This window comes from Castor canadensis, chromosome X, assembly GCF_047511655.1.
Source record: "Castor canadensis chromosome X, mCasCan1.hap1v2, whole genome shotgun sequence".
Classification (NCBI taxonomy): Eukaryota; Metazoa; Chordata; class Mammalia; order Rodentia; family Castoridae; genus Castor; species Castor canadensis.
In genome coordinates, this window is record NC_133405.1 from 74,382,111 (window position 1) to 74,398,659 (window position 16,549).

General features: G+C 35.9%; 1 protein-coding gene across 1 annotated transcript; it reads right to left on the reverse strand.

The window, feature by feature from the left end:
- Positions 1 to 840: 840 nt before the first annotated feature.
- LOC109694296 (P2Y receptor family member 10) lies at positions 841 to 16,321 on the reverse strand. The gene is made up of 2 exons (XM_020176145.2): positions 16,197 to 16,321; positions 841 to 4,752 (listed from the first exon to the last, which is right to left on the reverse strand). Exon 2 carries the CDS (start codon positions 4,701 to 4,703, stop codon positions 3,717 to 3,719), a length of 987 nt encoding a protein of 328 aa, XP_020031734.1. The 5' UTR covers positions 4,704 to 4,752; positions 16,197 to 16,321; the 3' UTR covers positions 841 to 3,716.
- Between the last annotated feature and the right edge of the window lie 228 nt (positions 16,322 to 16,549).

The window sequence follows — 16,549 nt, forward strand, 5'->3', positions numbered from 1 at the left end:
TAAGTATTTCTTCACATCCTAGTGCATAATAAAATTTTTCTAATTATTTCATAGATGTTTCAGAACCTATAATCCCTTTTTATGTCATTTAATATCTACCAGCTATTTACTAGGCCTTATTGTTTTTTCAGTCATCCCAAAAACATTATGTTCTGAAACAGGTATTTTTCTTTTTATATACATAATTTCCAACTCATACTTCATAATACATACTATTTTCTGATTAAAAATAATATGTTTGCTAGGCATGCTGGTGCTGCATGCCTGTAATCTCAACACTCGAAGCTGAGGCAGGAGGGTTGTGAGTTTGAGGCCAACGTGGACTATATAGGGAGACGCTGTCTTAAAAATGGGGAGGGGGGAATAATATGCTTATCAAAGAAATTCTGGAAAACAGAAAAATATGGAATGGAAAGTAATTATCATTCTTAGTCAGATCTTCCAAAGATTATTAAATTTAACATTTTAGTGTATTTTTAAAGTTTTTAAAATACAGATGTGTGTGCTTTACGGATTAAATAATCTATACTATCATACATGTATTCACACTAACCCCCAGGATTTGCTGCCATGTAAGAGATTGGGATAAACATTTAGAAAGATGAGTGTGAAAAAAGTGTATTTTAAAATTTTTAATTTAACTTTAAAATTTTTATTATAAGTTGATGAATTATCATTTTAAAAAAATACACAATTATTTTTAATTTTAATGTTTTTAAATGTTTTATTTTAATGTTTTTAATATTTTTATTTTTATGTTTGCAATGTTGAAAAATGTGAAAGAAATCCCAACACAAATATGACATTGTAATTGCATAGGTTTTTTTTAATAAAAGGAAAACTACCTTAAAGATATGAACATTTCCCATTAAATTCATTCTGTTATAGTAATATGTAGACTAATAATACAGTGGTTAAGGACATGAGTTCTAAACTCTGACTTTCAGGGTTAAAAATCTTGGCCTTGATGTTTATGAGCAAGTTACTTAACCTCTGAGATTTTTTTTTTTAATCTGGAAAGTTGCGGTAATTATAATAACTACCTCTTGGGTTTTTCTTGAGAATTAAGTATGGCAATTCATGTAAACCCTTCACATATTTAGACTCGATATATGATAACTATTTCTATTGTGTATTTCTGATTATTCATGTGTATGTTTGTGAAATTGTCTCTATAAGCCTCAGAATGAATGAGTAAACAATGATGTATACTGGTCACTAGGCTTTTGGCTCTCTCTCTCCCTCGCCCTCTCTTTTTGTGGAACTGTGTAACTGGGGTTTGAACTCAGGGCTTCACACTTGCAAAGCAAGTGCTTTACCACTTAAGCCACACCTCCAGTCAATTTTGCTCTAGTTATTTTGGAGATGGTGCCCCATGAATCTTTTGCCTGGGCTAGCTTCAAACCATGATCCTCCTGATCTCAGCCTCCGAAGAAGCTAGGATTTCAGGCATGAGCCTCCAACACCAAGCAATAACCTTTTTTATTCCATTTTTATTTGCATATATTCATTGTATGGGGGGATTTTTTGTGACAATTCCAAATAACCATACATTATACATTGATTAGATTGTCCCCTCCATCCCCCCTGCTATCCCCTCCCTGTCCCACTTAAAGCAATATTCTTCATTTTAATACTTTAAAGCAGTCTCACTGATTTCTTGAGCTGTTATGTTATAATCTCAAGCATTCTATCCTTTCCCCTTGGCATTATGTAAAATTTCCCAGCTTTTAAAATTCAAGAACCAACCATTGCCCACTTTAATGCTTTTCAGTTTTTTCCCTCACCACATTAGAGATTCACATATTAGAAAAAACCCAAAGATTCCACTTAATGGTATCAAAAATGAAATGTCCATTATTTAATTTACCCACAAAATGCAAAACTCTGTGCATGAAGCAATTGCACGGAGGAAATATGAAATGTGACTCATGAAAGCTGAGGTTCCCTTAAATCCCCACAAACAGCAGAATGTGTAGTTCCAAATGGGTTTCTTTAAAAGCAAACTCTTTATAGTGAAACTGTCTATAAAAGGGATTCTGATAATGAATGCTACCATTAACTCCAAGCACATCTGGAAAACCTCTTTAGCCGGTGCCTTCAGATTCAGGTTAACAAAGCACACACACACACACACACACACACACACACACACACGCATACTAAAAAAGTTTTATTACTTCATAATTGCAGAGTTCTCTCCCTCCCCAGAAACCCTGTTCTACTTAATTTCACCTTTCAGTTGTCACGTCTTCCTCTTCCTTATCCAGACTTCTCAAATGCATATTCTGAGGACTACCACTTCCCTTCTCTACTCTGCACACCAAATGGCTATGCTATATAAATTTCAGACATAAAAGAGTGATGGATGAACTTCACAAATGCCAAGCTGAGAAGCTGAGGGATTTCTTGTATTTAAATCCTCAATAATGACACTGAAACAATGCCTATAACCTTTGGAAAAATTAAGATTTCAGAAGGAGAACACATTTTTCTCATAATATTTTGCATTTCTAAAGCAAATCCATGAGTTCTTCAAATTCCTTAAAATTTATTCAGAGTGATTTGTGGTAATGTTTAAGACAATATATTGGGCACATTTTTTAAATCTAAATTTTAGAGAATGTTCATCACTTAATTTTACAGCTTTCTTCTTTTCATCCATTTATGGAATTTGTATGACCTGTATTAAGCCTTAAAAATTTCTTTGTAGGAAGTAATTAACTATTTGGGCCTCTTGTCATTGGGACTCTGTGGCTTGACACAGTATTAGGACAATGTATCTATCATGGGAGACCTTGTAAACTGAACCATGACATGCCAACTTTCATACCTACAAAGTTTTAGATAATCTCAGGAAAATCATGCTGAAATAGCCTTTATCTCATGTGGTTTACTTTCTGTTTCTTCACCACTGAAATCAAGTTTAGTATTAATCTAATAATAATCAAGTTCAACCAAATTTAGTATTGACCTAATAAATGTAACAACATACACAGAGGGAGTTATTTATATACATGTCATGTGTACTGGACAAATTTTGGCCTACCACTGTTTATCCTGAAGCAAATTGCTTAACCTTTTTGAGATTCCATTTATTCATTTGTATTGGAAACTTCCACATGAGATTTTTTTGTATTAGAAGCAGCCCAGTACACAATATACACCCAGTAAATTTTCAATAAACGAATTAATTTTCATGTACTTCCTTTAGATTTGTGATTCTAAAATTTATGCACACATTTCTTCAACTCTTCAGGTGCTTTGCCTTTAGGTTTATCTCTTAGAAAGACTAGAGATTTTTCTTCTTATTCAGAAATAAAGTTCTTCTTATGAAACATAGTTTTATATGCTAGAAAGATTTTTATACATATCATATCTTATAATATCCTATTTAATGAAAATTTTAAGCTAAAACATCAAATTTATGTTTGATGGGAAACAACTTTCAAATTAATTGTAGTCATCTTAGTAATAAAGTGTCTTGAATTTTCAAAAGAAAACAGGCAAGTCCCCAGATGAGTACCATCTTCCCTGTTCTCCCACATTTTTCCCATTCTGTCTCCACCATCATACCCTTGTGACAACTGTAATACAAGAAAATGCTTATTTCTGTTGTTTTCCAGGTTCAATTAAAGAAACTGTCTGGTAATCCTGGCCTTTGGGAAAAGCCAAGAACATAAGTAAACAAAGTCAAAACTGAAGAGTTATTTTATTTAACCAATCATTGATGAACCACTCTCCCTGCTCATGAGACGGGAACGTATCACAGAGCTGCCATGGCGGGATAGTTGGTCACGAAACTCTGAGGCCATGAAGTAATAAAGAATTGGATCCAAAAGGCAGCAGAGGCTTGCCAAGCACAGACAAAAAGGATGAAAATACAGTGTGCTTTGGACAATGGGACAACTGCTAATGATGGATTCCTTGACCATGGTGTAAAAAACAAAGTTAATGTGGTAGGGAGTAAAGCAGATGAAGAAGACTGCAGCACACATGAAAACCATCCGCAATGCTTTTTGCCTCTCACTGATCCCTTGGAAAGCCATTGGTGGCTGCCTCAAGGATATGGTTGTTTTCCAGGTACAACATGCGATGATGATTACCGGGATCACAAATCCAGCAAGCTCGGCAATTGTAACCATCATGACCAAAACCGCTGCATTCATTTCCTTGTAACCAAGATCAGCAAAGCAGGATTCAGTGTGGTTGGCTAATCCAGGACTTCTCAGGATAGGGAATGGCAAACAGGCAGTCCCCACGATGACCCAGATGGCAGCACTGATGCCCACATCATACCTACGCTTCCAGTTTTTGGCCTTGAATGGCTTGAGGAGAAAGAGGCACCTCTGAAGGCTGATGCATGTCAGGAAGCAAATGCTGGCATACATGTTGAGATACTTCAGGTAGAAACACAGCAGGCAAACAGCATTTTGGAAAGGCCAGTGATGGTTGATGTAATAGTAAATCCGAAGGGGTAAGGACAGCACATGAGCAAGGTCAGCCACAGAGAGGTTGATCATGAAAATGATGGCTTTGTTTTTCCTGCCAATGAAACGGCACAGGACCCACAAGGCCACACTGTTGGCCAGAAGACCTGGGATGAATATGACGATATAAGTGGTTGCATAGAGGGAATACTGAAATGTCATATTAGTGACATTGCATTTAGTCTCAGCATTGCTAGTACTGTTGCTATCCATCTTGAATATTTCAATATATTCATCAAAGTAAGCCGTGGATTTATGAACCCTGCCCAAAACAAAGGGGGGAAAAGCATAATGATTAACGAGTTCTTTAACTAACACCCAGATTTCTCTTTTATGCTTAGAGAGACACAGAATATAAGCATTAGAATAGATTTATTTGTAGATAAAGAAGTAGAGGCTAAAGGAAGATACACTTATTGTGTCAAGGTCACCCAATGAATCAGTTAAGGAACAATGGAATTGTCTCACAACTGTTCTCTCAGCTTCTCTAAGTTATGACTTTCAATCAATGGTGTCTTGAAATAGTCCATCTATTATCACCACAGGAAAAAAACAGTGTAGAATGTGAGTGTATTTCTTTGCCTCCAAATTCATCTTGCACAAAGCTCTGCTCACTCATTTTCAATCACAGTGGTAGAAAGTCAGCTTCATCTTTTAGGGCCCCTTGCCTCTCCATTGTCTTCCAACTTGTTCACTGGGTTCTGGTTTTCTACCTCAGCACTCCAACACTTAGAAAATAACCCTGCTACCCAATGGAATGGAATAGAAGACTCTGTAACAAACTGACTCAACTACAGCCATCTGATTTCCCACAAAGGGCCCAAAATGTGCATTGGAGCAAAGATACCCTCTTCAACAAATAGTGTGGGAAAACTGGATTTCCACCTGCAGAAGACTGAAACTAGATCCCAGTCTCTCACCTTATACTAGCATCAATTTAAAGTGTATTAGAAATCTTAATGTAAGATCAGAAATGGTGAAATTAATCCAGGAAAAATTAGGGAACACACTGGACTGGACCAATAGGCATATGTGACAGCTTTATGAATAGAACTCCAATAGCTCAGCAAATAAAAGAAAGAATTTACAAATGAGAGTGTGTGAAACTAAAAAGCTTCTGCACAGCAAAGGAAAGAATCTTCAGAATGAAGAGACAGCTTACAGAATGGGAAAAAAATCTTTGCTAGCTATACATCTGATTACAAGGGATTAATAACTAAAAGATACATGGAGTTCAAAAAACTAACCTCCAAAACAATCTACCAGCTACTGAATAAATGAACTGGACAGACAGTTCTCAAAATAAGAACTTCAAAGGGCCAATAAACATATGAAGAAATGCTCAATATCTTTGGCCATAAAGGAAATGGAAGTCAAAATTACATCGAGATTCCACCTCACTCCAGTCAAAATGGCCATCATAAATAACACAAACAATAATAAATGCTGGCGAGGATGTAGGGAAAACAGAACAGTCCTACACTGTTGGTGGTAATGTAAGTTAGTGCAACCACTATGGAAATCAATAAGAAGGTACCTCAAGAAACCAAAAACAGAACTCCCATATGATCCAGCAATACTACTCCTGGGTATATACCTGAAGGAATATGCTCCAGGATACAGTAGAGTCACTTGCACACCCAAGTTTATTGCAGCACTATTTAGAATAAAAAAGCTTTGGAAATAGCTCAGATGCCCCACTACAGATGAATGGATTAAGAAAATATGGTATCAAAGAAGAATGAAATTTTGTCATTTGCAGGTAAATGTATGGAACTGGAGAACATCAATTTAAGTGAAGTTAGCCCCTTTCAGAGCCAAAAGCCACATGTTTTCTCCATGTGGAAGATGGACCCAATACAACACAGCAATATTATGAAAAACAGATCACACCAAGGGGAGGTCACATATGAGAAAGGGAAGGTAAAATAAGGAAGTTAAGAAGATGAATATGGTTGATATGCTTCCTACACAAGAATGAATATAGAATTTTTAAACCTGTTGAAATCACTGTAAGAAAGGGATTAAGGTAGAAAGAATAAAAATAGAGAAGATGGATCAATTGGGGCTATAATACACATATACATGGAAATGTCACAAGGAAACTCCCTATGTAGCTATCTTAAACCAACAAAAATGTCCTTTTTTTCTTTTACAAAACTGGAAAACAGAAGGGCAGAACAGGTCCTGCCTATGGGGTTGGTACCAGTGGGAGGGGGGAAGATGTGGGAAATGGCATGGGAGGGTGGATATAGTGCAAATACTGTGTACACATGTATATAAATGGAAAAATAATACTCAATTAAACTATTCCAGGAATGGGGGAGGGGGATAAAGGAGAATGGTGGAGGGGATGAATTCAAATATGATATATTAGATATATAGTAAGAACTTTTGTAAATGCCACAATGTACCCCCTCCCAGCACAACAATAATAAAATAAATGAATAAATGAAACTAAAAAACAGTGGTATATCTACACAATGGAGTTTTATTCAGCATTAAAGAATAATGAAATTATATTGCTCACAGGTAAATGTATAGAACTGGAAAACATCATGTTAACTGAAGTAAGCCAAGCTCAACAAGTCAAAGGTCACATGTTTTCCCTCATAGGTGGAAGCTAGACCAATAAGTTAAATGTGTAGATACATATATGGTACATATATGGTTGTATATATATGTGTGTGTGTGAGATAGAAAACAAAATTGTATTAGTGAATCTGTCTGAGGGGACTATGGGAAATAGGAGAGGCAAAGAAAATGTTAGAAAATGAAAAATAATGAAATAGCCCATCTATCTATGAATATAATATAATGTGCTGTACTATAAGCTGTAGAATATTAGGGGAGCATGGTGATAGAAAAAGAGTAACAGGGGAGGGGTTAATTTGATTAAAGCATGCTATATTAGGGCCTGAAATACCAAGGCAAACCCCTCTTGGACCATCAATATTACACTTTAAAAAATGAAAGGCAGGATAGTATAATAGGTCTTTTCCAGGGGTGGATACAAGTGGGAGGGAGAAGAACATAAGGAAAGTGTGAATGAGGGTGAATGTAGTGGATGTATTTTGTATTCATACATGAAAACAGAAGAATGAAACCAGTTAGAGTTGTTCTAATAATGGAGGGAGGTTGGAAGAGGGAGAATGGTGGAGATGGTAAATCCAACGAAGACATATTGCAAGCAAATATGTAAATATCACAGTGTATCACCCTGTATAACAATTATATGCCGATAATTTTTTAAAAAGAAAGAAAATGACCTTGTGTCATTGAGTCTGCATTGCCAGTATCCTGACTGATTTTCAGAAGCTGGGAATGGGGAATCACTGTTATTATATCATAATAGCTTGCTACTATGAGGTTCTCCTGCAGTTCGTCTATATGCCTTGATTTAGAGTCCATTATAAATTTACAAAAAAGAGTTCAATAGAGTATAAATTTGGAAGCAGAACTAGGGCATTTCTCCTCATGTAATTTTGGAATGGAAGAGACCAATCCTTTCTCTAAGAAGAGTTTGGTACTGGTGAGGCATATAAATTATCTAATAGTCACAGTGAACATTTCTTAGGGCACCAGAAAAATGGAACCACCAAATTTGAATACAATTTAAAGATTTAATTCTTTATTGATTAAACTAATTATTATAAAAAGAAAATTTGGGAGTCTCTTAAAATCATATTTATGCTTTACCATGGCTTTTATTATATATTGTATTACAGCATGGAGAAAGAGGGGTAATCTTTCTTTTTACTTTTTATTTTCTTTTTTATTATATTATTGTTGTACTGGAAGTGCATTGTTACATTTACAAAAGTTCTTACAATATATCATAGTTGAATTCATCCCCTCCATCATTCTCCTTTTATCCTCCCTTCCCCCATTCCTGGAATAGTTTCAATGACTCTAATTTTTCCATTTTTGTACATGAGTACATAATATTTCCACCTCATATACCCTTCTACACCATTTCCTTATATCCTCCCCCTCGCACTGTAGCAACCCCCCCAGGCAAGAAATCTTTAGGACTTCTACATGTCTGCCCATGCTGTTATGAAAATTGCCTACAGAAAAGAAGGGCAGGAGAGCAACAGACTCATTATTTTACTTTAACTATCATCTAAAATTTCAGACTGAGAAGGACTTTTGAAGATCATATAATTCACTCTTCTTATAGTACACTTACATGAAGCAACACCCAGAGAGTTTATTATGGTCATTCAGCTACTAAATGGAAGATTTGGGATTTCAAGTGGGAAGATAAGTGCCTAACCTCCATATAAGCCCTTCTACTATCTTTGTTTTCCTCCCAAGAAAAATTGTACAAGCATACTTTTGTTATATTGCAGGGATGATTATTTCATTTAGAGCTAGAAAGGGAAGAAATAAATTAATGAAGTTTTTTCCTCAGGTGGGATAAATTGTTGCTATTTTTTTAATTTTTTTGTTTTGTATTAAGTAAATTTACCAAATGGAGTGAAGTGGTTTTAGATTCTTCTCAGTAGTGACAGAATGGCTTCTTATATGTCAGTCATACTCTAGTACATGAAGATGTGATTAAAGAACAGATGACACCAAGTAATGAATTCAGAAAAGGGTTGATGTTATGAGCTTCCATTATTGTAGTTTCACTTTCCCTCCTCTTCTTTTTCATTCACTATACTTGGCCTATCCATGATATTTCTAAAAATCATCCAGTTATCTTGTGTCAGTATGTTATGACTTAAAGTAAAGGGTTGAGGATGGTAACAGGTGATAAAACAGGAAATCATCATGTTGTGACCATCAAGGATGTAAACCCAAAATCAGAAAAGGAAGTTTTCACATATATTATCTAATTTAATTTTGCTAGCCATTGTGAGGTTCAACTACTATTACCCTAAGAATGCAGATGAAAAAAGTGATGTTCAGATAAATTTGATAAATTAACTGAAATAACAAAGCTAGAAAATGGTAAACAGGATTTGCCACCATGCAGGCTAGCTTCAAAGCTGATGTTAATTTCACTAAACCAGCTGCCCTTCTCTGACTAGGAGCTACTTAGTAGAATGCAGCTAGCTTAATTACCATTGTTATGCTTTGAATATGAAATGTCCCCCCCACAAACACGTGTTAAAGTCCAGGTCCCCAGCTGGTGATGGTATTTTGGGAAGTTCTGTAAGCTTTAAGAGGTGGAATTTTACTGGAGGAAGTAGGTCATTTTGGGGTATCTTGTCCCTCGACCCTTCTTTTCTCCTTCTCTCTATTTCCTGTCCATTATGATTTAAGCTGTTCTGCCATGCCTTCCCTTCTACAATGGATTGAATCCTATGAATCTATGAACAAAAATAAATTTATAAAATTTCCTCTTTAATTTGTTTCCTCAGGAATTTTGGTCACAGCTACACAAAAGTAACTAATACAACCATTCATTGTGACATGTGAAGTACACATTATGGTAGAGCCTTTTTAACCTCATGATAGGACTTATAATCTTATAAGAGGCACTCCTCTAGTTTAGCTGTCAGAATAATGCAAAACTTCTGTCCCCATACCTGCCAACCATCCTTCCCTACTACCCACTTTGACTTCAATATTGGCATTTCTTCTATTAACAGCTAATGATGAAGAAGCTGTAAGAGAACAAAGGAAGATACAAGGAGCATTACAATTTCAAGAACTAAGAATAACTCACACCCACTGAAATCACACTTCCACTTTTGTACTTAACAAACATGGTTATTTGCTTTTGCTTCACTGGTGTAGAAAGTTTTGTTTACTAATGGGATATGTTCTGTTTGCACATTTGTGCTAAATAACAGAGCCCAATTAGGCCAAAACAGAAAGCTAGAAGTCAAGTCCATACCTTCTTTTTTATTGTGGGTTTACATGCCTCTGAAATTCATAGCTCATTCTGAGCCTAGAGATTCTCATGAGCTGCTTTGTAAAACCTCTTCTCTTTTCCAGACTGAAAGGAAGGTGTGAAGAGAGTTTCCCTGAATCTTCTCAGGGACAATTATGTGCAAAATCCCCACGCTCAGAAGAGGCAAGGGAAAATTATTTTGAGTTGGGTAGAGTCTCTTACAGAGAGAACATTTAGGTTGCTCTGAACAATTTGTATTACTCTGAAATTTAAGAAAGGAGAACAACCTAAGAGTCCAGTAATACTAGCAGAATATATTCCTTTCTGTCTCTCTGTCACTTGCTTTCTTTATCTCTGTCTTTCCTTTCTTTTCTCTGTCTCCCTCTCTTTCTCTATTTCTGGGTGATTTGCCTCAGTCTTGTTGCCAGTCTGTTTCCCCATCAATCTAGACATATCTTTGGTTCCTGTCTCATGAACAGACATAAGATTAGTGATTTATTCCTGAGTCTGTGTTTCCTGTTTTATTCAATGTCATAGCTTTCCTTGCAGACACTCAGCTGGAAATTAGGGAGTCTCCAACTTCTGTCATGGCATTTCCTCACATATCTAATCAGAAAACAGGTGACTTCTCCTCTTAAGAAATTCTTCAATTCGTCTGCACTTCTGGTCACAATTATAATCCAGGCCATTGTCATCAACCCTCTTGTGACTACTGCAACAGCTGCCATTCATACCAGCCTCTAGTTTTGCCTCCTCTAGTCCATTCCTCATATTATGTCCATCACAAATAATACCATTTAATGATGAAAACTTATTTGTTAAATACTCTATACATTCTCTCATTCATCCTCACAGCAGTCCTATGATTATTTCCAAAGATGTTTCTGTAGAAGCAGAAGTAAAGTCTGCATGAAATCTTTCTCCTCTACTCAGGAGAAGATGATAAAGGCAAGGATAATAAAGGTGAAATATAAGAGATGAATACCTAAGGGCTTCAAAGCCTTGGATGGCCAATCCCATCTTTTCATTTCCAATAGGAATCTCATATGCTTAAGTGGGAACCTGATCACTGACCACTTAATTTTGTAGAAAAAAAGCTAGATTTTGTGTCAGAACACAAATGTATATCAGGTCTATAAGTATGACTCAGTGGAACTGAGTTCAATAACATCTACCCAAAGGTAGCTTCCCTTTCCAACCAATTACCACAATGCTATGGTTTCACAAAGATGCAGCTGAAGCGAGCTTATATTATTATAGCATCAGATTGTGTACCAAAATTCTAAGTCCCAGTGAATTATTAAATCTAAGAAGTTTCCCCATGCATCCTAATAGTCACTAATTAAATGCTATTCATATATTACTTTTAATCTTTTAAAGAATTGAGTTGTTTATTATCATCATTTTCATCATCATCATCATGATTATACTCTTTTATAGATGAGAAAATGAAGGCTTAGCAGGAGTAAGTGACTCTCAAGACCAAAGACAGTATAATTTCAGTTGTAACAAGGCTCTTCATAAAGTGGTGAAAGCCAACAGACTTCTTATCCAAACAACTTTTTGCATGAAGAAAGAAAATATATTAAAGTGGCACTTCTGTTAGTAATATTGTTCCTTAAGCATGAAGAAGATATTTTACTTGGTTCTGGTTCTAGCATTTTTATGTATATGCATTATGCATATATGACAAATTACTACTGCCCACCAGGTGTCAGGGTAGGATTATATCATAAAGATCAAGGATCTTCATGGAGTCTTGCCTTTGAACTCTAATCATAATAGATCTGTGAATAAAAGTGAAGGAACGTTTTTAATAACAGGGGTAAGAAGAATTGGGCAAGACTTGTAAGATAGGGAAAACTAGGATAGCAGCCAAACATTTTTTAAAGTACTGGATTTGAAACTAAGAGGCTTAGATTCTCCTTGTCAAATACTCTCTCATTTCTGTGATAAACCTCTTACCTTCTGTGGGCTTCATTTTTCTCATTATTAAAATAAGACAATTTAAACTAAATGATCATTAACTTTCCAGCTCTAACTTACCATGACTTTATGGTTATTGCCTTTCTCAACTCTTGCCCCTAATACTACCAACACTGCCACTGCCACCCCTAATGCAGCCACAACCACCTCAGCCTACACATGCTGATTTATACTTAACAAAGTGTTTTAAATAAGTGTGTATGGGCTGGTGGTGTGGCTCAAGTGGTAGAGTGCTTGCCTATCAATTTCAAAGCCTTGAGTTTAAACCCCAGCAGTTCCAAAAAAAAAAAAAGAAATCCTAAAATATGTGTATATTAATTATCATCATTATTGCAAAGATAAATTGGGAATAGCATCTCTAATTTACAGATGAGGAAACTACTGCTCAAAGGAATGATCCCATTTACCTGAAGCTGTAAAGTTAGCAAGTTGCAAAGTCATGAGGTTGGAATTTGGATTATAGGATTAAGGTGATTGTTCTTTTCCAAGTATCAACTCTACAATTTCACCTTCTCAATCCTCCTCTTTTTTTTAACCTCTCATCGTTAAGTCACTAGCACCACTAAGTAAACATGTTTGTCAAATTTACTTCTCCTATTTTCTTAGATACTAAGGCCTCCTATGAGCTTGTCATCTTGGAGGAAGAGAACTAAATAGAGAAGGAAGGCTGCTGATGGGGTCCCCTCATACTCTCTAGCCAACAAAATGACCTTTCCAGACCATTTGGGAACTGAACATATTTTGCCTTATCTTCATTATCACATATGAATTATTCAAGCTAGTGTGAGCTTCATGCCAAGGTGTTCTTCATTAAATCACTTAAAGCCGGAGCCACAGAATATCACCTAGAATTGGAATCTCTGTCATTTCCAAATGAATTCGAATCAACTTCAAATAACCTTGCGTGACATCAGAAACAGAGATTTGGATATATTCTGCCACTCTAAATATATTTCTCTGTTAATTAAAAGGAAGTAAAAATATGTTTATCCTTAAAATGAATTACCAGTCATAAACTAACATCTTAAAGTTTGAATTTGACCTTCCACGCATGACTCCTTATTGAATTTTTAATCACTTAGGAAGAGGCATAATTATCAGTTTGCAGATAGGGCAACATTATAAGTAGAAATAACCATGCTCTTGGGGTAGATTTGGGATAGAAATATGGCTTATTCATTTGCTCTCTAGCGTGAAATAATCCACTTCGTATCTCTGGTGTTAGTTTCTCCATTTGTAAAAGTAGGATTATAGTTCTCGACACATGAGTTGTTATGAAGATTAAATGGAAAATATGTGAAAGTACTGATTTTCATGTCTGGTGCATAGTAAGCATTAAATAAATGTGAGTTCATTTCCTGTTTACTTGTATACAAGTCATATCCTTTGGTCCTTTAGTGAGAGCTTGTACTTTTCAGAGTTTAGAATATCCCTCAAAAAGCACAGTTACAAGAGATGGCTAAGTCTAGAACAGTAGTTCTTAAAATTAGTGGATGAAAAGAATTTATAACTTGAAAAAAAGTATATGCATTACTGTAATAAATATATGTGAAAAGCAAATAGAAGCAAAATTTTTACCATATAATATAAACTGTTGAAAATAGAGATTTATATAATTTCCTTGGCTATTTGGCACATAGTACTTGAAAATTTTAAATGTGATTGGGTAGGTTTTTCTAACAGACCAGAGTCTGGGTCCTAGGGAAGCAAGTTCACAATAACCTTGTAGTGAGATTTTTAATGTTTCTCAAGGGGAACCATTTCTTTAAAAGATTAAGAAAAACTAAATGAGTGGCATCATCAATGTGGAAATCCGATTTCAGAACTCTTCCCCTTGTTTGTTGTTTGTGTTTTATATTTTCTTTTAAAAATGAAATTATATACAAAACACTTGTCTGTGGTCCAAATGTTGAAGTTTATGATAACATCATGTGAAAGAAGTATGATATGGCTATTGGGAACAATTACTGAGTTCTCTTGTAGATCTGAACTACATTTCCAGAAGGACCTCTCTACTTAGAGTTCCCCAGTATGGCCCAGTTATTTGCCATTTTATAACACAAAGCTATTCTCAAGAACCTTGCAACCTAGGATAAAATCATTGTATTACTGGGAATATTTATCCTAAGTCTTCCTCTATTATTATAGGTGAAATGATTGAGACCTGCATAAATAAAGCAACTTGCCCAAGGTTGAAAAACTTGAACTATACTCAAGACATCTTGTTTCCTTGTATATTGATCTATCTACTTCATCACTGTCTATGAAACATGTGAGTCAATAATAGGAGAGAACTCCCATGCAAAATATCCTGACCTGATGTCTAAGTAAGTCTTTTTGTCAAAAGTTTTTAGATAAAATATAGATCCCCTGCCAACTATTGCTATGGTTGTTGGAGCTCTTACAATGTTAAATGTGACAGAATGTTACTGGTCTGCCTCATAGTACCTCAACTCACTCACTCAAATATAGTTAGCTACCAAGTACCACCTCAAACTGCCAAAAAAATGCGGTCATTCAATTTGAATCTTATGCTTCATCACAGATAGGATTTGAATAGTTTCTAACACTTGAACTAAACAACTTTCCCAGTTTGGCCCAAAAAGGAACTTCACTTGACCAAAAAAGGTCTATGTTCAGCAGGAACCTCTGCAAAAAAGATTGTCCTAATTTTATGACCTGATTCTCAGTAGAGTGTAGGTCATTTACAACCTCAGTGTATTGGCATATCACCTACTTGAGCTGTGAATGATTTTTGCTATATTTTAATTGTTTAAATATCCCAACTAATAGAAATATCAATGAATTTCCACCTCCATTTGAACAAACCAATTAAAAATATTCTCGCTTGCAAGATCCCTGAAGCTCAGACAACTCCCCACAAAAAAAACTGATCCTGATGCCAACTGACTTCACACAGTCCAACCTGAGGTACTCCCTAACTGGAAGTTTCCTTTTGACTCAATCATGTTACCTCAAAGTCAAAGAAGTACTACAACTCAGGATAATAACAGTAATCATTGAAAAGGTAAGTATCACATGTTGAGGCTCTGCTATCTAGTAGCCCTAACACTGGGATAAAAAGTACCAGTTAAAGGATCAAAGAACCCTGCTGAGCAGACTCTGAAATCATATGGTACATTTTTGCTTTTTCTAACTGAAAAACCATGAGGGTTACAGATACATTTACAAAATTTTCTAGAAGATGCAATTTGCTCTAAGGTAAAGGAAACATGAGTTATAAGACACAGATCTTTGTTCTAGTTCTGCAATTAATTAGCTTAGGTAATCATAAGTCTCTTCACATCCACTGGTTCTGTTTTCTCATCTGTATTTGTGAGGAGTTCTCATCTCTAAGAGCCCTTTCAGCTATAACATCTATGATTTCACATTCATTCCTTTTTCCTGGAAGAAATTACTATTTGTCCCAGTATCTCTGCAAGCTAAACTTACTGAATCAAGGAGCTTATACCTGAAAATACTCTTCCTTATGCAACTAAATAAACTATACATGGCAGTAATTCAAATCCCTTTTTAATGTTTAGGCATGTCAAATTGTCCCGATGAGTATCACTGAATGAAGCACCTTGCTTTCTACTTTCTGGCATCTTTCCTGGTCTCACTCTACAAAAAGCCCTTAGCAAAGAATGAGCAACATCACAGACTCCATGTTCTGGTGTAATTGTGGAAGCTAATGGCACACTCTGATGAGACTCAACTTTGCTGCTGCTGCTGTAAGAATTCTGAGATGAGAAACCAGAGACAATTTCAATTCACATACTGGCCCAACATCTGCCTCCGCCCTTATCTTCATTCCGCCACCAAACCTCCTACATGGAACCACCAATCCCGAATGCCAGGCTAAAACTTACCCTGCTGCTCAGCTGGGAAAAGAACTCTTGTTTCTTTGCAAGGAGCTAGGACTGAAAAAGCCTAATTCTGGGTGTCATGCACATATCCTGCTGATAACTGAAAAATTGGTGTTGAAAGAGGAAGTTCAGTACATTCGGTGTCTCACCACAGAAACCTTATTTGCACAGACTGAAGGTAAGTCCCTTGAGCAGATGACGCTAATCAAGTTTTGTTTCTTTTTTATTTCATTGGTTCAGAGAAATTCAAAGAGGAGGGAGTAAAAAGGCACAAACAACAAATGTACACCAGCCTTCTTCACTGTTCTCCACCCTGTCTCCTTCCACCACAACCCACATGCTTGTCTTACCATATT

Coding starts and splice junctions, on each gene's coding strand:
- LOC109694296 (XM_020176145.2), bottom strand. CDS start 4,703: ATGGATAGCAACAGTACTAGCAATGCTGAGACTAAATGCAATGTCACT.